The 24,760-nt window shown below is 40.2% G+C and overlaps 1 protein-coding gene across 1 annotated transcript; it reads right to left on the bottom strand.

Moving 5' to 3' along the window:
* Nucleotides 1–614: 614 nt before the first annotated feature.
* On the bottom strand, nucleotides 615–22,239 carry cdc42ep1b (CDC42 effector protein (Rho GTPase binding) 1b). The gene is made up of 3 exons (XM_079617016.1): nucleotides 22,129–22,239; nucleotides 6,009–8,092; nucleotides 615–1,583 (listed from the first exon to the last, which is right to left on the bottom strand). Exons 2-3 carry the CDS (start codon nucleotides 6,457–6,459, stop codon nucleotides 1,126–1,128), a joined length of 909 nt encoding a protein of 302 aa, XP_079473142.1. The 5' UTR covers nucleotides 6,460–8,092; nucleotides 22,129–22,239; the 3' UTR covers nucleotides 615–1,125.
* Between the last annotated feature and the right edge of the window lie 2,521 nt (nucleotides 22,240–24,760).

Here is a 24,760-nt window from a genome sequence, read left to right as displayed (position 1 = left end):
GGTGATGCCAGAATTGACTGAATATACCATAATATACCATTAATGTTTTCCAATTGATTTCTTGTTTTTTCCCCCATTCATTTTCTGTACTATTTATCTTAGTACAATATATGTTCTGGAAATACTGCGATGCCGACAATGACTATAAATGACTATTTTCTGTAGGCTTTCAACGGTATGTGGGGATAAATTAGTCTTTTATGTTATTAGCGAGTCATTGAGTTGACTCAACCGAGTCGTATACACACACACACACACACACACACACGTATATTCATTCACAAATGCCACTTCTACACTAATTATATCTTTATCATTATCCTTAGACTAACTACTGAAATGAAATACGGTCATTTAAATGTAAGGTCCCACTTTATATTAAGTGGCTTTAAGTACTATGTACTTACATCGAAAAATAAGTACAATGTACTTATTGTGTTCATGTTGTATTGTAAAACACTTTTTCTGCTATTGAGATGTGATACTGGTAAGGTTAGGGACAGGTGTGGTGGTATGGTTAGGTATAAGGGTGGGTTAAGGTATAAGGGAAGGGTCAACAGTGTAATTACAAATGTAATTACATACAATAATTACCGCTGTAATTACATGCAGGTATTTTAAAAATATAAGTACAATGTAAAATCATGTATGTACACAATAAGTCCATTGTATCAAACTATTAATTTCAATTTAAGTACATAGTACTTAAAGCCACTTAATATAAAGTGGGACCAAATGTAAAATGCCCTTTAGAAAAGTTTCTTCCCTACAAAATAATGTTCACTCACCTCCTGCTTAAAGTGAATAATGTACTTGTGAGGATATGCAAGGACAGATTCATCAAATCAAATACACTTGATTCCAAGTTTAATTGCATGACAAATAAAGACATTTACAGCTGAATGTTGGTTCTTCTGAACGATGCTCGTCTTTAGAGAAATACTCTCCATTCATGAACAGACTGTATAGCATGTCTCTTTCAGGTCCTTTAAAATGTAAGAATGGATTCTTATTTCCCAATTTGAAAATGTGTGTTGGCTTAAAAATAGAGATCCTTTTTAAAAAACTAAATTGTCTTTGAAATCAAACTGGTTTTTAATATCCTACCGGTGCATTATCTGATGTTCATACTTTGATTTCTTCATCCGCCTCAGTGAAGCTGTACGGCGTTCTTGTGTGTCTGAAAGACGAAGCTCTCTGCCGCTCCTCTTCAGATCTTGCTCCTCCAAAGTGACGTGTTAGCATGCTAGCAGCCTGCTGGAACCTCTTGGGCTCAATCCCGGCGTTTGCTGTGATCGGCCCATTATGATCCATCTCGAACACAGAGCTCGGCTCCTCCTCTTCCTCCTGACGGCTGGTAATGAGGCAGCAAGAGCTGTCAATCAACTCCAGAACCTCGCTCATGAGGGAGGGGCCGAGGTCCACAGTGAAGGACGAGAGCGAATCGGATCGTGTCATGGAGACGTCGCTGTTCTCCGGTAGGGAACTCCCTCGACTGTCTTCGCTGAGCAGTTCAGACGTTTCTGCAAAGCTTTGGTCCAGTCGTGATACACGAGGCAGCGTGATGAAACCAGATCGAAGACCTGCAGGAGAGGAGAGGAAAAACAACATGTCTCAGCAAATCTTTCACATTAGTTAAGCGTGACAGGATGACTATTTACTATTAGTCGGGATGACTAAGACTATTTACTTGCTTAATTCACATGGTTTTATTGTGAATGATTTATCACATACACACTAATATGTGCATTGTACACTCTTTTGACATCACCAGTCCCTCTTATTTTACCTTCATATTGAGAGACTTTCTCCATCCAATCAATTCCTCATGAAGAAAATCAAGTCCTGTCCTTTATTATTCATTCACTACACATATTCTTAACATAAAAGCTTGAGTGAAAAGTTGTATTGAAATGACAAACATAAATTTGAGAATTAACATCATTTTAAATCTACATCTTGAATACTGTTTAATTCACTGGCTTTGGGTAAAAGCGTCTGCCAAATGCATAAATGTAAAAAATGTATGATAGCAGCACTGGAGCTAAATAAACAAAACCTGATGAAAATTTGACCAGCTGTACAATGAGTCGCATGATCGATGACACTCGTTTAATTACATCTACAATAAATGTAAGTAACAACTCTTGTAATATTGTCGCAATATGTAATATGTCCAGAGGGTGGCAGCATGAGATCTTTGTGTTGTGTGTGTGTTATATTTAGTTGTCTTTATGTCAGTCTTTGAGGATTTTGGATTTCCCAGAATGAGGGAAGTTCCAGAATTCCTGAGACATGAAACACACACCATTGAAACCAGCACTGCACTTTTCTTCAGTCCCATTCTCAATTGTGTGAGTTTCTGCTTCATTCAATGCAGGTGTGTAGTGTGTGTGTCACTCACTCTGTCTTTGGTCATTACAGATTGTATCGCTGTTTTTCAGTGTGTCATGTTAAAAATCGCTTAACTGTAGACATGCAGTGCTGAAGATTGACCTCACTTTCAAGATTGTACAGGATTTAATGCAGTTATGAATGCAGTTTTTCTTCATTTCCACTGCAGCGTTCAGTGCAGACTCGATTACAAAAGGACCAAAACTATGACTAAGACTGTGAGGCAATCTTTTATTGGCTTCCATAGACTTTCATAGTAATTTTTTTGCCAACATGTTGGCTCTGCCCACAACCCAGCTAACAGACTTTTGTTATAAGAACGTTCTCCAATTATTCAGTGTTGGTTCCGGGAATGTGAAAATGTCCAGTTTTTAAAACACGTTCCTCCAACGTCAAGAAAACTGGACATTTTTACATTCCCGGAACCAACACTGAATATTTGGAGAACGTTCTTATAACAAAAGTCTGTTAGCTGGGAAAACACGTTGTCAATTTGTTAAACACCCAAATGGTCTATAGAGACAGAGCGTAACGCGTTGTCATAATATGCGGGAAAACAATCCAACCGTCTCCATTGACTTTGCACTGCGAGAGGCTGCCTCCTTGTCATTTCTTGCTCCTAACAAAATACAGAAAAATTCCTAAAAGCTGCTGTGTGACGAGGTGTACAGCAAACAAGCTAAGAAACCCAGAAATAAGTTTTTATAAGCCGTCGACCCCCAAAAAACAAGCGTTTAAGGACTTAAAAGTGGACACAGGCTGGAACGAATGGGTAAATTGTGGGATCCTGACACTCAGTATGCACTAAAAACACAGTTACGTGTGCAGTAAGTTAAACATTTGGTCACTGGTGAGTCAAATATCCAAATGTCAGTTATATATATTATATTTCTGTAAGATAAGCGATCCTGTGTTGCCGATTACATTCTCCTCCCGCGGGTGTACGTTAGTTCTCAGAGTAATGAGACACGTTACACTCTGTCTCAACTGCCTGATCCACTTTTAAGTCCTTAAACGCTCGTTTTTTGGGGTCGGCGGCTTATAAAAACTTATTTCTGTTTTTTTTTTTAGCTTGTTTGCTGTACACCTCGTCACACAGCAGCTTTTAGGCATTTTTATGTGTTTAGTTAGAAGCAAGAAATGACAAGGAGGCAGCCTCTCGAAATGCAAAGTCAATGGAGACGGTTGGATTGTTGTGGGCGTGGCCTAAATACTGTTGCATACTGTCTGAGTAGCTATTGACAAGGAACAAAAAAATTATAATAAGTATGTTCTACTGTATATAGTATGAATGTAAACTGGATGAACATCTGCCATAATATTGTAGGACAAGTCACGTCTGAATCCAATGATCGTGTCACACACTGAGATACCTTCATCTGATTGATTTTTGAAGACGGCATATCCTTTGTTGCCTTTGATATCCCACAATCCTGTGTGTTCCCTTCCCTGACAATTGAGCTAAAAAAGTAGTTGACTATCTAAAAGTTGCGGTCAGTTGGTGATCAGTTTGTGTGTAAATGTATGTTTTTCCACTTTTGATGTCATTTCCAGGTAGAAATGAGTATTGTAGAAGGCTAATTAAATATTTGCTTAGTTATCACTAAAGCTCTCTTTACTTTGCTGTAGATCATTAAACCGTTACGCAGCCTTTCGCAGTTTCATGAGGTACCTTTGTCTGCAAAGTCATTGCCTGATAAGACTAGGGTTGCCACCTTCAGTGTGGCAAAATAAGGGACACCCATTCACCCCCCCCCCCCCCCCCAAATGCTCAACTTTGACAAAGTCATTTTTATTGTTTTATTTATAATTGTGATTTCATAATATGTAGATCCAACTAAAAGCTATTGAAAATATGTATTTTAGTCAAATAGAAAATGGTGTAGCTCTGCAGCCATCTACTAAAGTGATGATTTCTTTACTTTTAAAACAGCATTTTCCAAAAGATGGGCAAAAATCTTACACTAAACCATGTCAAATTATCTATATCCATGAATGTTAGAAATGTGGGTCTTTTATAAAGTGAATTTAACTTTTTTTTTTTACTGTTTAAAAAATATTTATTTATACAGCCTAAAGTAAAAAAAATATAATAAATCATCCTAAAACTATAAATCCTAAAACTATAAATCCTAAAAAAAAAAACCTATTATGTTTCAAAATGACATTTTGTTGAAACAACACAAGTGTGACTTTTTCCCCCCACACTAACATAAAAAACAGATATTATTCAAATTTATTTAATTTTTTTTTGTAGATGTAGAAAGTGTTGTCAACCGTGCAAAGTCTCACATCATTTGGACAAATATAATGTTTTATTTATTTCAGCAAACGTCATTTGGGGTCAGAGACCCGAACAGCGCGCTACAAGGGGTTAAAAAACGTGCAGGTTTACAGCGCATGTTCACGAGACTCAGTCGCTATAGAAACAAAGACGCTAAAATGCAATCACGCAATGAGCTTCTCTACTAAGAAATTGATTTCTTTATATTTGCTATTAGTATTATCCATACTGCAAAATCCTTATGTTTTTATTCAACTATATGTGGGCCTAATGTAAAATACGGGACAAATCGCGTCCCTTATTGATTTGATACGGGACGAATCATCTTACTTGTAAATACGGGACGATTCCGTATTTTAAGGGACGGGTGGCAACCCTAGATAAGACAGCGAGGCAACGAGTCACTGCCTACGCTTTCAGACGCAGCCACTGCCATTCTTGCCCCATGGCCTCATGGGATAGTGTCCATCAGATGCGCATTTCAGAATCTTGGTGAAAGTACACCAAAAAATCCTGGGTTTTTCCAACCCAAATTTGGGTCAAATATGGAGAAACCCAACCATTGGGTTAAAAATGTAACCCAATGGTTGGGCTAGTTCATATTTGACCCAAATTTGGGTTGAAACAACAGTAAGACCCTTTAGTACTGGTACTTTTCGTCTAGTGTTTTATGAATATTACGAATTCGGACACTCTTTTCACATATTGGTTTTTGTATACTATACAGCCTATAGGGAAGAAGGCATAGTCGGACCAAGCGGAAACCTGCCTGCCTCTCTCTTGAAACCAGCACGGAAGTGTGACTTAAACTGCAATTCATCGACTGGCCACTAGAGACCGGCTGCAAAATTGAGTCAATCCCTTAGACCCCCATGTTAAAATGCCCAACTTTACAGTAGAAAAAAATGTGTTTACAGCCTGATGCAAAAAGTGGTTTTGGTCTGTATAGCTAATTTTGCCTTTCATGACGACTGTGAGGGTGGTGAATTTTTTTATAACTCATTGGTTTATATTATATTAAGCCTTAAAGTTCTGCATAATTAAGGGCGTGGCCACTTGAGTGACAGGTGTATTGTCGGTGCTGCCACTACTAGCCGCTTGTCTATTAGCGTCACGTCTCCTCAGCTAATCCACTTCTTTGCCCATTTTCGGTTATCCGGGAGTGACACGCTGCCAAGATGGCAACGCCCACTTTGGGCTTCAAAAATGCTCTTTTCAGAAACCTACGGGTGACGTCACCGACACTACGTCCATATTTTTTTACAGTCTATGATTCGAACGCATCACTAGACAAAACTACAGTGGTGTTTGATATGTTTGGTGTTCGTACCGTATGAGCAGAGCGGCTCGTCCGGCGAGCTGGTGGAGGAGGGCTGCAGCACCCTCATCAGGCCATCGTTGGTCATGTTCAGCTGAGGCAGCGAGATGGCGTTTTTAATGATGGGCGAGATGGGCGGCGGGGGGGACGAGAAGTCACGCGACCCTCCTCTCAGCCGGGGCATGGGGGGTTTCCGCACGTGCTGTAGAGTTCGCGAAAAAAACCGTGTCGTTCTGGAGCCAGAGGGTGAATCTGGGTAACTATCGTTGTTAGCCGATCCGCCGTAGTTGCTCAGGAACGAAGTGTCACCGAAGACGTCGCCACCGCGGCCCACGTGCATCGTGTGGCGGAAGTCGCCGAGCGGCGGGCTGATCATGTCCACCGACAGTTCGCTCTTAAACCGCCGTTTGGCGTGAGACGTGGACACCAGGCCTTTGATCGCCGGCAGCTTTCCCAGACTCATGACGAGAAATATGCGATTTATATGATCCTTAAAGAAGATCCAAAATGTCTGTCAAAAATATAGCAAGCTGTTGATGATGATGATGATGTGCTCCTCAAATATTAACAGACGTTGAACGTACTGCAAATGCAGCATAAGTAGCAAATTAATTCCCCAAAAAGTGATGGAAAGATGGAAGGTGTCTAAAAAAAATAGTTAATCAAACATTTACAGATAAATGAAGCATAATAGAGGCTAAACTAATGTCAAATAATCCCCAAAACTGATCCGGAGAGAGAGAGAGATTGTTTTATGAAGCAATAAAATACCCAGATGAACAAAGTTTATCAATAAATGCTAAAATAACGTTGAATAATCCTTAAAAAATGTATCAGAAAAATACTACAAAAAATGCCAAATTCTAGTTCTATGAAGATCTAATACCCATATAAATACAGCTGAAATAATGCTAAATTAATAAAAAGTAATCATTAGACAGATTAAAAAAGACAGATACAGAAAAATACAAAACAATTATTGTGATAGTTGAGGGAATCAATCAAATACCTGAATAAATCCAGATGAATAAACACTAAATTAATGTGAGATAATTATTAATGAGATCCAGAAGAAAATAATTTGTCAAAAAATGTCAGAAAATGCTCAAATAAATGTCCTAATGCTATAAGCTTAAATATAAACATAAATGCATTAATTAAACAAAACAGCAGTTTAGGTTAATTGAAGTGTTTTTTCAGATTCAAACTTCTAGATGTGCAACAAAAACACAACAACTCTGTCTGATTATAATGTTCTTCAATATTTGTCAGTTTTGACGAACTCCCAACCGCTCTGATACGAGTGCCATCTAGATAGTGATAACATCACATCTACTAATAAACACGAACTCCAAATTCATTCGTGTTTATAAGTGTTCATATAGAGACACGCATTCATCCTGTACTGCATGAGCGCCATCCGTCCGTGAGCCGCTGCCCATCCCGACCTGGAGTTTAAAAATAACCTGGTAAAGAAGCCTAATAGGATTTACCAAGAGTTTAAACACCTTCCAGTGAGCACACAACACTGCACTCTCTCTGATAGTGGAAAAAAAATAGCTTTCTTGCACAAAATGTCTTCAAAAATGTCTTTAAAAAAACAGCACACTGCTTTTAGAGACACCTTCAGATTTCAGAACTTCTTCCAAACATCCGTTTCTCCCCTTCATCACCTCGCATATCTCTGTTTGAGCATCCACACATGCACTGATCGCTGTTACTCCACAGATTTGGCTTTCCGTTAGATTTGTGACTTCCAGCACCGTGCTTTTCCTTCAGTCCTGGCACACCTGTCTTCCACTGTCGCCCTGACCCGATGTTTGAGTGTTTATGAATGCCACCGCAGGCCCTTCGGAGTCCCCGATTCCCCCAAAACACCCGATGTAAAGCGCATCAGGCGTGCGTGTGATCCGCTGTGTTTTGTCTGTGGCTCCAGAGGAGTTTGAGCGGCTGGGATTGGCCTGGATTAGCGGGATTATTAGTCCTCACTCTTTCTCTCTCTCTGTCACTTCTCTTATTCTTTCTCTCGCCGGACCGTCTCAATCCATTTAGCCGCCCGTCAGTCAGTATTTTCTTTTCACACCGTGACACGCGTCCTGAGAAAGAGAAAGAGAGAGTCAAAAAACAGACGACTATTGACATCATGTCTTCTGTTAAACAAGCATCTTTCTGATCGTCATTTATGCAACACTTTCATAAAACGATGCAAGACAAAAAATGCTTTACATATAGGGGAAAATGCTTAATCATCATGAAAATACACACAATGATAGTCACATATATAGTCACAATGATACTCAAATAATATATAATTTCTTCCTAATTGTCTTCATAGGCTACACTGTATTTTACAGAAAATAACAGACGTTCATTTTCTTTCATTTTAAATTGTACTCAAAACTCATTTTAGGTATTGGGACATTAATGACAAATTGCAGTAATTCACATTTTTATACAGAAAATGTACTGTATTTTTCATACAGTATTTTTTCTGTTTTCTTAAATTGACTGGGAATCGAATGACTGGTAGCCGCAAAAAAAGAAAAAACCTGTAACATTAAAGTGGAATATCCTAAGTTTAATAAACTGAAAACACTGTTATTTCACAGAACACCTCCTGAAGTGGTTTGAGCAATCTGATTAAAACCTGGTCTTGGATTTTCACGATTGGCCAGGTGTAAAAAGTTAAAGTAGACAGAGAAATGGAAAAGTTAAAAACTGAAAACCCAACTAAAGCAAACACTGATCTCCATCATGGTGTCATCAAACTTTATTATTTTCAATAAAACATCCACTTCTAAACCTCTGTTAATTCTCAATAAGAATGTTAATGAAAGAAAAAAAGTCTGGATTGTGTAATAATAAGTGAAGATGCTGAGATCTTGAGAGATCTGTTAGTGTGTAATGTTCTATTGGGATGTAAAGTGTGTCTGTATGCTGTGTTTTGTGTATCACCATTGTGTTGAAGAGTAGAGCTTGTGCTTCAGTGCAGGATGAGCAGAGAAACACTGAAGAAATGCTGTGTGTTGCTTTATTTAACTGACAGTAATAGTAAATCATGCATGTAGTTAACAGATTAATAATCCTGAAAGTGAATAGAAATCATGAGTGCAAAAAAAAATTCTTGCAGGTTTACGTTTATACACAACTTTCTCATGCAGTCACACTCAGACATCAAGTTTTCGCATAATAATCACAACAACGGTGATTATCAAAACAAACAAAGTTTCATGCTGCAATGCATGTATTCATATATAGCACGAAACTCATCATTCATTCCCAAGCTTTTTTGTCACCATTGTTGCGACCATCAGTGTCTGGAGAGAGCTGTGGTGAGGAGACCTGAAGCCCCTGCCAGCAGTGATCAACCTGAAGCTTTTGCCTGCACTCCCACTGAAGCTCAGGAGGGTTGAGCCCAGTCTTCATTCAGATGGGAAACCTCTGGAAGACTGGGTAGCTGCTGGAAGAGGTGTTAGAGAGGCCAGCAGGTCTGATCAACCCGGGGCCTGAGTGGGTCTCAACGCCCCAGTACAGTTGCAATAAACTGTACTGTATAAAGGGAAACCCTGGTGTAAAATAGTCCCTACAGCACATATCGCCAATGCCCCAGTACAGTCGCCATAAGCTGTACTGAATAAAGGGTTAAAATAAACCCCAGACAATATGGGGTGTAACCCTGGGGCAAAAAATTATCCCTAATATAACATAAGTTACTTAGTTTCACATCACAAATTATATCATACGTTAGTTAGTTCTTACAACTACAACTTTGTGTAATGGTTTTGTGTAGTGGCGTGATGCCAATTACTTTCTGTTGTATAGAGTGGCATAATGCCAATTACTTTTCAATGTATACAGCAGCGTGAGGTGTGAGGACAATTACTTGATTGTAAATGTGTATCTTTTTTTCTTCTACTGTTTTTATGTAATGTGTTTGTTTTATATGTTCGGCGCTGCTGTGGCTGTATTCGTGAGCCCAAAACAAATTTCCCTTTGGGACAATAAAGTATACCTAACCTAACCTACATGGAAGTGAAAAAACAAAATGCCATGAAAAAAGTATCTTATGCTCATCAAGCCTGCATTTATTTGATCAAATATACAGAAAAAAACTGTAATATTTTGAAATATTATTACAATGTAAAATATTTTTTTTCTATTTGAATATACTTTAAAATATAATTTATTTCTGTGATGCAACGCTGAACTTTCAGCATCATTATTCCAGTCTTTAGTGTCACATGATCCTTTAGAAATCATTCTGATATGCTGTTTCTGGAGGGCCACAGTCCTGTAGAGTTTAGCTTAATAAATAAATAAAATAAATAAATAAACACACCCGGACCAGCTAATCAAGACCTTCAGACAAACTACACAGCAAAAAAAAAAAAAAAAAAAACCTGTTAAATTAGCTCAGCGTTTATTTGGCTACGTTCAGACACTCAGTCCAAATCAGATTTTTTTTTTGTGCATATCCAATTGATCAAATCGGATACACAAATAATCGAATTTGGACTGACAGTCTGAACGTAACAAGTCCACACTGAAGTAGAAGTGTTAAAGTTAATGAGATAATTAAATGATTAATTAACTGTTGATTGACAATTAGTGATGAACACCTGATGTTATCAATCAGAATCACCGAAGGAAAGAGTGAAGAGTCCGCTTTAAGTCAGCATTATGGTTATCAGTGTTTGGTTTACTTGGGCTCTTGACCATTAATTATTTTGTATAGCTTTTGGCAAAGAAAGCAAAGAAAAAATATGATAATTTTTTGGTGCTTATGGTTTAACCTCATTAAATGCTTTTCAGTGTTGTTGTCACAAGTTGTTCTGCTCAAAAAGGTTTGATCTACTCTATCACTTACAGTGTATGAATCTCAACAATGGTGACAACAGAAAAGTATGATGCAGTGCATTCTGGGTGCACCAATCAAAATTAATCCATGGCTCCCAGCATGCATTGTCGCATGAATAAATTATAAGCTGAATTAGTAATTTCTGATAATTTTACTATTTTCTTTTTGCTCTTTTGATGTGACTTTTTAGTAGCTCGCTTTGTGAAGTTCAAAGCTATGTTCAAAGTATACATAAGCATTAAACTGATAGCTGATAGCAGTAGCAGACAGAGGTGGTTAATCCAGGGGCCAAAGAGTAAAAGTCCACCCATTCCACCCATAAACTCAGTCAGCTGATTTTGCTAATTAGTTCTCTCTCCTGTCTGAATTAGCAAATCCAGGTGATTGGAACAAAATACTGAGGAGGACTTTTACTTTCTGAACCTGGACTTTACACTAGGGCTGGGCGATATATCGCATGACATTGTTATGCGCATCTCGTCAGTAAAGCCGGTTCCTTGATTAGTAGTAAATCGCCATCACCTGCTTTCAGATGTAGCGGCATTTACTACACAGAGCCGTAGTTAACTGACAAGCTGAGCAATATCGCATAAGTATCGCGGACGTATCGCCTGCGATAATTAATGCGATATGGCTCAGCTTGTCAGTTAACTACGGCTCTGTGTAGTACAGTTAGGTTTTGCTGCAGGGGGTGTCAGGGAGACGTCCCTGTTCACTGCCCCGCCACCATGAGACGTTCTGGGTTAAGGGGCGAAACGTCAATGAGCGGTGGTCCCCAGCTGAAGACCCTGCAGCAAAATCGTGTGGTATGCGGTCAGGTTTAGGCCTGCCTCAGAGAAAAGGACGCCTCTGCCATGCATAGTCCACCAAAGGCACCGTTGGAGGTGCGACAGGCTTAAGGCCCAGCAGAAATACCATCTTACTGTAATGAAGAATGCATTTCTGGAGACAGTGGCTACTGTGAATAGAGCAGTTGGAGTCCAGGGAAGACTGGAGGACAACCAGGAGAGACTGGTGGCAGCAGGATAGACTGCTCCGGGAGAGGCGGGCTAGTAACCCTACCCTCTAGTTTTCCAAGAGGAAGGCACCCAAACCCTACTACGAAGAAGAAACAAAGAAAACAACCCGACGGCCCTCCGAGAGGCGGGATGAAAGAAGGGCCAACAAGGACGGACCACACGGTAACGAACGCAAGGATATCGGCAAAAGAGAAGATCCCAAGGAAGTGTGGGTGCGGCTGGGAAAAAACAACAACTTTGAGGGGACTTCACATCCACATTGGAAAGAAGAAGTGTGGTGGTGGTAGTCTGATGCAACCTTGCACTGCCTTGGCAAGGGCAGGTCAGACAAATGGGATCCAAGGCCGGGTTGACAACCACAGTGCCAACGGGCCCAATGTTGCAGAGGTAGAGCAGGTGGAAAGGGAGGAGGAAGAAGGGGATGTTGATGAACCCCAAGAAGCGAACCCAGTAGCACCCCCGAGTGACTCAAGAACAGAGTCGAGCCAAAGAGTCAGGAACCTGAAGAAACCATTCCGAAGGAATAAGATCAAGTGGCCAAAGGCCAACGAAGCTGAGGAGTGGAGGAAGTTGGACGAACATCTGAGCGGGCTGCTGCAAAAAGCTCTGCGCGGGTCAGTGGTAGCCAAGCTAAATCTGTTCGGGGAAATCCTGTATGAAGAATGCAGCAACAGATATGGTGAGGTGACCATCAGAGAAGCCGCAATAAGATCAAAGGGAAGGAGGGAGAAAGAGATTGATGACCTGGTAGCAAGCAGAAGGCTGGTTCGCAAGCGTTGGAGGAAGGCAGACGAGTCTGAGAAGGAGGGCCTGAAAGCTCTCTGGGATGAGATCAGAAGACGCCTTGCTAACCTCCGGAGGGCAGAACGCATTAGAAGACGGAGAAAAAGGAAGGAGAAGGAAAGATCAAGCTTCTTCAGGAATCCATTTCGGCATGCACGCGGGCTCCTTGAGGAGAAAACAAGTGGAACCCTGGATATCTCCAAAGAAGAACTACAGGAGCACATTCGCACTCAGTACAGTGACCCAGCAAGGAACAACCCCCTAGGCTCGCCAGGGTATGTGCCTAGACCCTCAGAACCATCAGCCCTGTTTGACGTATCACCACCCAAGCTCAGCGAGGTCAGAGAGGTGATCCAGCGGGCAAGATCTGCCTCAGCACCAGGCCCGAACGGAATACCGTACAAGCTGTATAAGAACTGCCCAGGAGTTCTGAAGCTGCTATGGACCCTGATGAGAATCACCTGGACTAAACAGACCATACCATCTGAGTGGCAGAGGGCAGTGGCAGTCTCTATTCCCAAGCAACAGAACGCCAAGACCATCGAGCAGTTCAGGAGCATAGCACTACTGAATGTGGAGGGGAAAATCTTCTTCTCCGTGATGGCAAGAAGAATGTCCATCTACTTCACGGAGAACAACTACATCGATACCAGCTGCCAGAAAGCCGGGATTCCAGGCTTTCCTGGCTGTGTAGAGCATGCTTCCATGATTTGGGAACAGATCCAGACCACTAAGAGGGAGAAGAAAGATCTGCACGTCATATGGCTAGACTTAGCCAATGCCTATGGGTCAGTGCCACACCTGCTCATAGCTTACGCTTTAGAATTCTTCTACATCCCAGATAATATCAGGACCATGATCATGAACTACTTCCAGGACATGCACATGTGCTTTGCACTGAAGAATTTCACCACTGGCTGGCAACAACTGGAAGTAGGGATCGCAATGGGATGCTCCATTTCCCCCATCCTTTTCGTGGCAGCGTTTGAGGTCATCCTGATCGGGGCAAGGCAAGTGGTGGGTGGGGTCCGGTTGCCTGCAGGCCGCAGGCTCCCGCCCCTAAGGAGCTATATGGATGACATCACCTGCCTGCTACGAACCGCCCCATGCACATCTAGGCTGCTCAAGAGGCTGGATGAGCTGATCACCTGGGCCAGGATGAAGTTCAAGCCGCAAAAGTCAAGGAGCCTCTCATTGCGAAAGGGGGAGAGAAATGACAGACTCACCTTCACCATCAGCGGGGAAGACATCCCCCGCATCGCGGATCAGCCCATCCGAAGCCTAGGAAGACTTTATACATCTGGTCTCTCAGATAAGGATATGGGGAAAATCATCCTTCTGCAGCTGTCAGAAGGCCTATCCAAGATTGACGCAAGCCAGCTACCTGGAAAGTACAAGGTGTGGTGTTATCACTTCACCCTGTACCCAAGGGTGATGTGGCCTCTGAAGCTGTGCGAAGTCACCTCATCAGCCGTGAGCCGGATGGAGGCAAAAGCCAACTCCTTCCTCCGTAAATGGCTTGGCCTTCCACGGTGCTTTTCAGCTGCTGGCCTGTATGGATGGAACTCACTCCGGCTACCCTTGAAATCCATCACCCTGGGCTATAGGCAGGAGAAGGCAAGGCTGGTGATGGAATTAAGGGACTCCTCCGACAGGACAGTGGCTGATGCAAATGCCAGAGTGGAGACTGGAAGGAAATGGAGGGCCAAGGAGGAGGTGCAGAAGGTGATGGGAAGACTGCAACATCAACAAGTCGTGGGCATGGTCCAGACAGGGCGGGCAGGCCTGGGATGGAGCAAGCCACTCATCCCTTGGTCCAAGGCAAGCAGGAAGGAGAGGAAGGACCTTGTTGTTGCAGAGTTAACGAGGATTGAGCAGGAGGAGATCAGAGTGAGGTCTGTGGTACAGGGGCAGCAGGGGCGGTGGACAACTTGGGAGGGTGTCGCGAGCCGAGAAATCAGCTGGGCAGAGTTCTGGAAACTGCCACAGGCTAGGCTCAGTTTCCTCATTAGGGCAACGTACGACACCCTCCCGAGCCCTAAAAACCTCCACCAATGGCTTGGAACAGAGCAATCCTGTGACATTTGCGGGACCATCAATGCCTCTCTCCAGCATATTCTGTCGGGCTGCAAAACAGCACTGACACAGGGGCGGCTTAGATGGCGGCACGACCAAGTGCTCAGAAAACTGGCAGAGGTGCTGGAGAAAAGTCGACAGGAGGCAAACAACAATAGTCCATCAGAGAGTCGATGCAGGATCCACTTCATTAGGCAGGGGGAACACGCAATGCATACCAGCAAGAGACAACCTGCCAAGCTTTTAACACCAGGGGCGGGGTGGAAGATGGAAATAGACTTGGGAAGGCAGCTCCAGTTCCCACAGGAGATATGCAGCACCACCTTAAGACCAGACGTGGTGCTGTGGTCTGAAGCTGTGAAATTAGTAATACTGATCGAGCTGACAGTTCCATGGAAGGAGGGACTGGAAGCTGCCTATGAGAGAAAGAAGGCGAAGTATGCAGACCTGGTTGCGGAGTGCAGGGAAAGTGGATGGAGTGTGAGGTTGTATCCGGTGGAGGTGGGAGCCAGAGGCTTTGTGGGCAGATCAACATCACGTCTGCTCAAGGATCTGGGACTACGGGGAGCCACACTAAGCAGATCCACCAAAGAGCTCTCTGAGGAAGCGGAGAAAGCAAGCCACTGGCTCTGGCTGAAATGACGAGACAAGGCTTGGGGGGTAACATCAAGTTAGGTTTTGCTGCAGGGGGTGTCAGGGAGACGTCCCTGTTCACTGCCCCGCCACCATGAGACGTTCTGGGTTAAGGGGCGAAACGTCAATGAGCGGTGGTCCCCAGCTGAAGACCCTGCAGCAAAATCGTGTGGTATGCGGTCAGGTTTAGGCCTGCCTCAGAGAAAAGGACGCCTCTGCCATGCATAGTCCACCAAAGGCACCGTTGGAGGTGCGACAGGCTTAAGGCCCAGCAGAAATACCATCTTACTGTAATGAAGAAAGGGGTCCTCAACTCTGGAGCACGAGATCCACTTTCCTGCAGAGTTTAGATCCAACCCTAATCAAACACACCTGAACAAGCTAATCAAGCTCTTCATGATTAATACAACGTTACAGGTACACAATAAAATCCCCAATGTTAAATCAACATTGCTCAGAGTACATATTTTCCCATTCTACAGAGTGTTAAAAGTGTTAAAGTTAATGAGATAATTAAGTGATTAATTAAGAGATGATTGAGCATTAGGGATGAACCAGTAAAGATTTGATTTCTGCCATGCTTGTATACAGAAGTTATTTTTGAGAATTAGCCTAACAGAGGTTTAAATGTTGATATTTTATTGATAAATAAATATTTATGATATAAAAATATAATGCCACCATTATAGAGATCAGTGTTTGCTTTAGTTGGGCTGTTGACCCGTCACTCACTATGATAGATTTTATTCTGCAACAACATATATAATGTTTGAAAAGCAGTAAAATCAGAATATGATAGCATATCATTGGAACCTGAAATTATTGAATGTAAAATCACTAATCAGTGTTTTGTCATTAATACATTTGAGGGCTTTGCCTTGTCTACGCTGGGAAACTACATCCATTATTTATCGTGTGGAATTTTAAAACTGTTAAGTGCATACAAGATATTATTGTGCAGTTTCTACCGAACTCACATACAGCAAAAATCAGCATACAAATCTCAACAATGGTGACAATAAACAAAAAGTTTCATGCTGCAATGCATGCTGGGTATCATAATTTGAAAAAAAATCCCAGCATGCACTGCAGTATGGATAATTATTGTCACCACTGTTGAGGATTGTATGGTAAGTGTTGATAGAAGTGTATACTTTCAGAAGATATATATGTGCATTTTTACCACTGACTATTGTTTATTAAGGTTTTTTTTTGTTTTTTTTTACAAATTTAGTTTAGTGTACCTCTCTCAATAACCAAAATAAAATATTAATTTTGTAACAAATGACCATTAACAAATATCTCATTATGAGTTTCATTCAAGCGTCTTGCACGCACAAAGTCATATTTTTTTTATCTGAACAAAACTTGAGCTTTGTTCAGCAAAGCTCAAGTGTTTATTGTGAAACACTATGGCAAATGCTTAAAGGGATACTCCACTTTTTTTGGAAACAGGCTCATTTTACAGCTCCCCCAGAGTTAAACAGTTGAGTTTTACCGTTTTCGAATCCATTCAGCCGAACTCCGGGTCTGACGGTACCACTTTTAGCATAGCTTAGCATAGATCATTGATTCTAATGGGACCATTAGCATTTCTTTCCAAATGACCAACGAGTTTCAATATTTTTCCTATTTAAAACTTGACTCTTCTGTAGTTAAACCGTGTACTAAGATCGACGGAAAATGAAAAGTTGCGATTTTACAAGCCTATATGGCTAGGAACTACTCTCATTCCGGCGTAAGAATCAAGGAACTGTGCGGCCGTACCATGGGTGCAGCAGGCGTAATGATATGACGAAACACTTGCCGTCAACAAACCAACGTGACAACCTGCTTGCACAGGGAGCGTGCTTTGTAGCATGGAGACATTTGTGAGAGACGATTTAGAGAACATCTAAACAGACCCGAACACCATACAAGGGTTAATTAAACTATACGCTGACAGTGACAGTGGGAAATCCATATTTACCTTTTGAATGTTGAGCGCGTTATTAACTTTTGAATAAAAGCTGACGCGGGACAAAATGCCCGATTTCCCAACGCGTTGAACTGAGCAATGCCATTGTGCCATTTTAATAGGCTACTTTTAAACGCATATAATGTCAGTTTTATGTATTTGCTGAGAGGGGGCGGGGTTTTTGTTGGGAAAGTCGGAGAGACGCACACTTTGATTAGACTGGATAAACACATGCAGCGTCTTAATTGTTAAGAAAATGAAACGAAATAAATGAATAAATCAGCCTTTATTAAAAAACACTAGGCGATATCATACAGCATTCAGAAAAATGCGCACCCCTAGTTCCGTCTATGGCCCATATGACGCTACGATGAGCATTTACTAGCTACTTTAAAAAAAACCGCGGATCGGGTACAATATTTTCTTTCTTTTTTTCCCGGTCCGAGTTGCGGGCGGGTTAGTTGAAAACGTCGGTCGGGTGCGGGTTGTTTATACATTGACCCGCGCATGGTACTTACAGCCATGGGTGATGATGATGATGCACTTGGACCTGTCTGTACATTGAAGATTGTTGGGATGGCTGTATCCTTAGACGCTGTACCGTACTGTCCGTGTTTTCTTTATAGTCATCTGGTCCAAAATGCTTTCAGCAAACACGCCATTTTTTGATAGATTCTATCGGTGTTTTTAGATCAATGTTCAGAGCACCATTGATTTTTTTAGTTTCTTTTTGTTCGTTGGTATTCGGTGTAACATTACGGTAGAATATACCTTCGCCTTACTATCACAGCCCTTTACTAGTACGCACAGAACCATGACTAATCGCACAGGAAACCTAATTTGCCGCCTAAAAACTACACAAACTTAGTCCCGGTCATGTTGGAAGTTACCGAGCTGGGGACTATTTTCAGGTGCTTCGTCATATCATTACGCCTGCTGCACCCATGGTACGGCCGCACAGTTCCTTGATTCTTACGCCGGAATGAGAGTAGTTCCTAGCCATATAGGCTTGGAAAATCGCAACTTTTCATTTTCCGTCGATCTTAGTACACGGTTTAACTACAGAAGAGTCAAGTTTTAAATAGGAAAAATATTGAAACTCGTTGGTCATTTGGAAAGAAATGCTAATGGTCCCATCAGAATCAATGATCTATGCTAAGCTATGCTAAAAGTGGTACCGTCAGAACCGGAGTTCGGCTGAATGGATTCGAAAACGGTAAAACTCAACTGTTTAACTCTGGGGGAGCTGTAAAATGAGCCTATTTCCAAAAAAAGTGGAGTATCCCTTTAAAGAAGCTTGCTTTGGAAATCAAATGGGTCACGAGACCAACCAAAGCAAACATTGACCACCATAATGGTAGCATACTTTTTTGAAGACTTAAACATCATCAACTCTCAACAATCAACTTGTGACAAAAATAAAGTCAGTCTGGTTAGTAATAAATGAAGCTGGTAATGCTGTTTGTGGAGTTGTTTATTCCTCCTCTGCTGATATCTTCACAGATTTAATGTTTTCTTCATTTGACTTCAACTAAGGGTGTGGTTGAAGTCAGTTGTAGTTCTTGTATTAATCATTAAGAGTATTAATCATTAAGTTGTATTAATCATGAAAAGCTTGATTAGCTTGTTCAGGTGTGTTTGATTAGGGTTGGAGATAAACTCTGCAGGAAAGTGGATCTCTCGGTCCAGAGTTGAGGACTCCTGGTGTAGTAAATGCCGCTACATCTGAAAGCAGGTGATGGTGATTTACTACTAATCAAGGAACCGGCTTTACTGATTAGATGCGCCTAACAATGTCATGCGATATATCGCCCAACCCTACTTTACACCTCTGCATAGCAATACCACATATTACATACGTCATTTCAGCCACAGTCTTAGATGAAATCAACTGAAGAGAAAAGAAGACATTACATCTGTGAAGATCCCAGCAGAAGAGGATTAAAATAACTCCATACACAGACATCAACAATCAGCTTATGAATCTCAACAATGGTGACAATCAAAAATACTTTGCTGCAATGCATGCTGGGTACCAGCATAGTACAAAACTCCCAGCATGCATTGCAACATGAATAAATTATGCAGCTGAATTGTCCTATAATTTAGTTTGATTCTTTAAATATTTGTTTTTGCTGTTGTTTTTGTTGTGAATTAGTAGCTTTTCATTGATGTTCTGAATTAATCTGTTTATCTAAATATTTGTGGTTGTCACCATTGTTGAGATTCATACGCTGATTGTTGATAACTGTGTGTGTCAGTGTAAGCCAATTATTTTGACATGTTTGTTAAAAGATTTGAACTGATTGTTATATGTTTGTGATGTGAATGTTAATAGAATAAAGTAATAAAACATATAAAAGCTCCTCAATATTTTGTTCCAATTACCTGGATTTGATAATTCAGACAGGAGAGATAATTAATTAGTGAAATCAGCTGACTGAGTTCATGGGTGGAATAAACATATGCAGGACTTTTACTCTTTGACCACTGGAATACCCACCATTGTGTTGAACCAACATCACATTGTAACATTGATTCAATGCCATCATTTTTTTTTGGATGAAATCTTTAAAAAATGTAAATTGTTGAGTAAAAAATTGACACATTAACATTGATTTAACAGTGTTTTGATGGTTGCTATCTATCTGGGACCCTAATCACACACACCTGAACTATATGAAATTAAATCTAAATGAACCATGCTTTTACTACAGATTTCCCAGCCTGAAATTTTGTCCCATTCCGGCCCTGTTCTACAATGTGATTGTTCAGCCTAGATACATTCCTTAGCTAACAAAATTTGAAATGTAAGTTCGTTTGTATTAATGTATTAATATAATGTGACTGAGGTCCAGTTACCAGCATGACACGTAGTAGTAGTAGTACTGACTACACTTTTTTACTCAAGCCTTTTTAAACATGAGTATACTTTAGTAAAGGATGTGTGCAGGTACTTTTGCCATCTGTGAGGACAGAACAACAGTGATTGGAGACAGGAATAATGATTTGTGGGCACCTTGTTACAATTTTATTATTAGCAGGCTACACAAAAGAAAGAAGGATTTATGTTTTACACAACATTATGGTGCATAACATTATACTTAGAATAAAAACGAAGGCTAGAAATACTTATGTTAGATGTAGTTCTGCCAAGAGTGCTCTGGTTTCCCCCACAGTCCAAACTCATGCAGGACAAGTGAACTGAAGAAGGTAAATATGTGGTAAGTATATTTTAGTTTTTTTTTTCTTTCAAATATTTGACTGCAAGAGATTCACTTTTAACAATAAATGTGTTTGTTAGTAAAAAATTAGGAAATGTGGAAAAAAAAACTGTGTTTCTGTTAAAAAGTTTAATGAAGATTTTTGTAAAAGTCTTTTGCACTTTATTGAAATTAGGATAATTCATTCATTTGATGGTTTTTGTAGCCATATGCCTTTTTTTTTTTACAGTGAAGGTGTTTAATAGTAATAATTCAGGAAATAGCTGTAAAATAACTGTTTTTCTGTAAAACATTTAAAGAACATTTCTGTAAAAGTTTTTTTGCACTTTATTTAAATTAGGATATTTGACTTTATTGTTACAGTGTTTGTTTGGCAGCCGCAGCTGACGACAGTCATTGGCCGTTTTTTTTTAAGATTTTTTTTTTTACAGTGTGTTTTCCGTTTTTTAGGCTCATTGTCAAATAAAATCACTAGATGAAGTGAGGATTGATCAGTATTTTATATTAAGCTCACTAAAAATTACAAACACTTCAAATAAAAGTCATTTTAAACAGAAAAGCGCTCAGAAAACTGCATGTGATACTAAAGTGACTCTAATGAGCCCCAGCAAGTTATTGTCAGCTAGTTATTTCCTCTCGCCCTTTTAATTTACACAATTAGTGTAGAGAAACAGCAGCATCTGGCTCGATTTTGTCCTCACAGACATGCTTGTTTACATGCTTTAACATAAACATAAACACACACACACACACACATGCACATGTGTCTCCATCCATCCAGACTGTTGTGTTTAATTACACCTGTGAGTCTCTCTCTACACACACACACACACACACACACACACACACACACACACACACACACGTTCAGCCCCTCTGAGGAAGTGAGTGGGAACTAATGGAAACAATCTGTGTGTTTGTCTGTTTCTTTCACTCACTCAGGCCATGCATTAATCTTTACACTTTTTGTGATGATCTCAATTTCCTCTTGATGAAGTGAACATAGTAGCTGTTTTCTACTATTTTTGTCTTGATCTGAATGTAACAAATCCTCACTGCATGCTCATATAATGATGTTTGACAGACAATTCAATTCAACTGTTTTCACCCCAAAATCAAAAGAAATACAAAATGATGTTTGGCATAATGAAAATGAAGTCCATTATTATAGTGCGATATATGTATTCTGATTTCTGACATTATTTTAATAACAATAAAGTTAATGTACACCCAAAAGCTCATTTCTGTAATGCAAAATAATCTCATTCTCATTACTGTAAAGTGAACAATTATTTTGTGATGACATTTACAGTATGACATATTCGCCAACTATGTCTGCCTGTTAGGGAAAAAACAAAAACAGTTCACAAACACAATATGACTGAACCATGAATCATTGCTGTCCTTCAATCTCGGTATCGTGATCGTCACAAATAACAGTTCGTTTGTTTACTTACAGTAATTAAACGTCATGAGGCGAGCGAATAAAATAACCAAACATGCATTCACCTTTAAAGCCTTTTAAAATGTCATTCACGCGAGCAGTTTATTTTCATTTTGACGGAATAAACATCAAACTTACCAAACACACAGAATAATGCCAAAGTTTCAGAGCGTTGATGGATAATCTCCAGAGATCGCTCAGCGCGCACCCATAGACAGGCGCGCACCCGCGACTGGCCGCGAGGCGAGGAGGACGCGCATGCGCAGTAGGATCAGCATGCTCACTTTTGACAGATTTTAGTTTTATTATTTTTATTTACCAAATGTTATACAGGAAATATATAAAGGCTACATGACATTAACAGCCATTTTTCTTTAACAAAAAAAAAAGAAAAGAAAGAAAGAAAAGAAGCAACCCACAGCTTATTTATTGAGGCTATGGCTATCTATGTCAATAGCTGTACTAACATGTAATGTTTACCTTCTCACTCGCTCTAAAACATGTTTCCTCCCAGAAAAGAGGAAAAACTAGAAGCAGAATAAGAATTTATATTATTCTGCTGCTTCTTTTTCCTATTTTCCCTCTGATTCTCATTCTCATTCCATTCATCTCCAAGAAAAACAGTCTGAACGGCTGAAGAAATTTATTCATATGAAGAGAAAATGTTTTTTGGATTTGGACGCCGGACAGACGCTCCCACAGCGAGGACAAAATTACACTTTCACCTTCACGTCTGCATTCCCAGACAGCAAACTAACTCCAGAACGGATCCGCCGCGGAGGTGGGCGGATCCGCAAAACGGGTCCGGAACGGAGTCCACTTGCACACCGCAACGGATCCGGAACAGATAAGGATTGCGGATCCAGACCAGATCCGCGGCAGACCCTACCCGTATCCGCTGATAAAGCTATCCGCCGCGGATCCGATCTGGACCCGTTTATGAAGCAGCGGATCTGCCGCGGATCCGATCTGGACCCGTTTATTTAGTGGATCATTTGTTCTGGAAACCTTTCAGATCCCTCATTCAAAACAAGTAATCTGGCCAATACTAGCTACAGACTCTCTACAAAAAGAAAAAAGTATCTCAACAGATTACAAGCAATATTATTAATTAAATTTAACAAATTAGAATTGAGTAATAATTAATCAAATTAATTCATTAAATGTTAACCATTTAAAATTAGTAACATTTACAAAATATATGTTATTGCCAACATTGAAGACACCTGATGTTAACAAGCAGAATCACTGAAGGAGAAAACCATAATTAAAGTCTCCATTATGGAGATGAGTGTGTGTTTTAGTTGGGCTCTTCACCCTTAAATTATTAACTTTTAGTTTTGTTTGGCTGCTGTACATGAGTTATAACAGCCAGAAGAACAAATAGAAAAGGTGATCTAATGCTGTTGGTTGTGTTTTAACATAATCAATATTTCACAATCATTTGACCTGAATCACTGAACTCATATAGAGTCCAACTTATGTAGAAATATATATATATTTCATATAGGATCTATCAAATGAGTAAGGTTAACTATATTACTTAAATAGTCTTATTAATTTATTAATCACTGGCCTTGTAACACCATAATATTTTTAATTTTTGCAATTTTATACAATTAATTTCTATAAAGTTTCTCTCAAACAAAAAAGTGTCACACAGACATCAATCATCAGCCTGTGCATCTCAACAATGGTGACATTTATAAAGCATGTTGCAGTGCATTCTATTTTCCACCAATCAAAACTCATTCATGGCTCCCATCATGCATTGCTGCATGAATAAATAATGAGCTTATGCTCGGAGGTGATCTGTTTGTCACCATTGCTGAGATGAATACGCTAAATGTTGATGTCTGCGTGTGTGCCTAAACAATTGTGTATATATGTATCATTTTTTTAATTGATTTGATCTTTTGGATTTCATTGAAAAGGCTAAAAATGTTACGCAGTTAGAATTAATTAAATAAACCCAACTCATAAATTGGGCTCTATATGAGTTCAGTGATTCAGGTCAAGTGATTGTGAATTAATGATTATGTTATAACACAACATCACATTTTCTCTTTGATCACCTGACTGTTATAACTCATGTACAGCAGCCAAACAATACTTAAAGTTAATAATTTAAGGGTGAAGAGCCCAACTAAAACACACACTCATCTCCATAATGGAGACTTTAATTATGGTTTTCTCCTTCAGTGATTCTGCTTGTTAACATCAGGTGTCTTCAATGTTGGCAATAACATATATTTTGTAAATGTTACTAATTTTAAATGGTTAACATTTAATGAATTAATTTGATTAATTATTACTCAATTCTAATTTGTTAAATTTAATTAATAATATTGCTTGTAATCTGTTGAGATACTTTTTTCTTTTTGTAGAGAGTCTGTAGCTAGTATTGGCCAGATTACTTGTTTTGAATGAGGGATCTGAAAGGTTTCCAGAACAAATGATCCACTAAATAAACGGGTCCAGATCGGATCCGCGGCAGATCTGCTGCTTCATAAACGGGTCCAGATCGGATCCGCGGCGGATAGCTTTATCAGCGGATACGGGTAGGGTCTGCCGCGGATCTGGTCTGGATCCGCAATCCTTATCTGTTCCGGATCCGTTGCGGTGTGCAAGTGGACTCCGTTCCGGACCCGTTTTGCGGATCCGCCCACCTCCGCGGCGGATCCGTTCTGGAGTTAGTTTGCTGTCTGGGTTACTTCCTCTCACTCTCACACACACACACACATTTATGTCACATATATTAATTTATGAT

The sequence above is a fragment of the Phoxinus phoxinus genome, assembly GCF_949152265.1.
Source record: "Phoxinus phoxinus genome assembly, chromosome: 1".
Lineage (NCBI taxonomy): Eukaryota > Metazoa > Chordata > Actinopteri > Cypriniformes > Leuciscidae > Phoxinus > Phoxinus phoxinus.
This window is presented reverse-complemented; position numbering and strand designations above follow the sequence as displayed.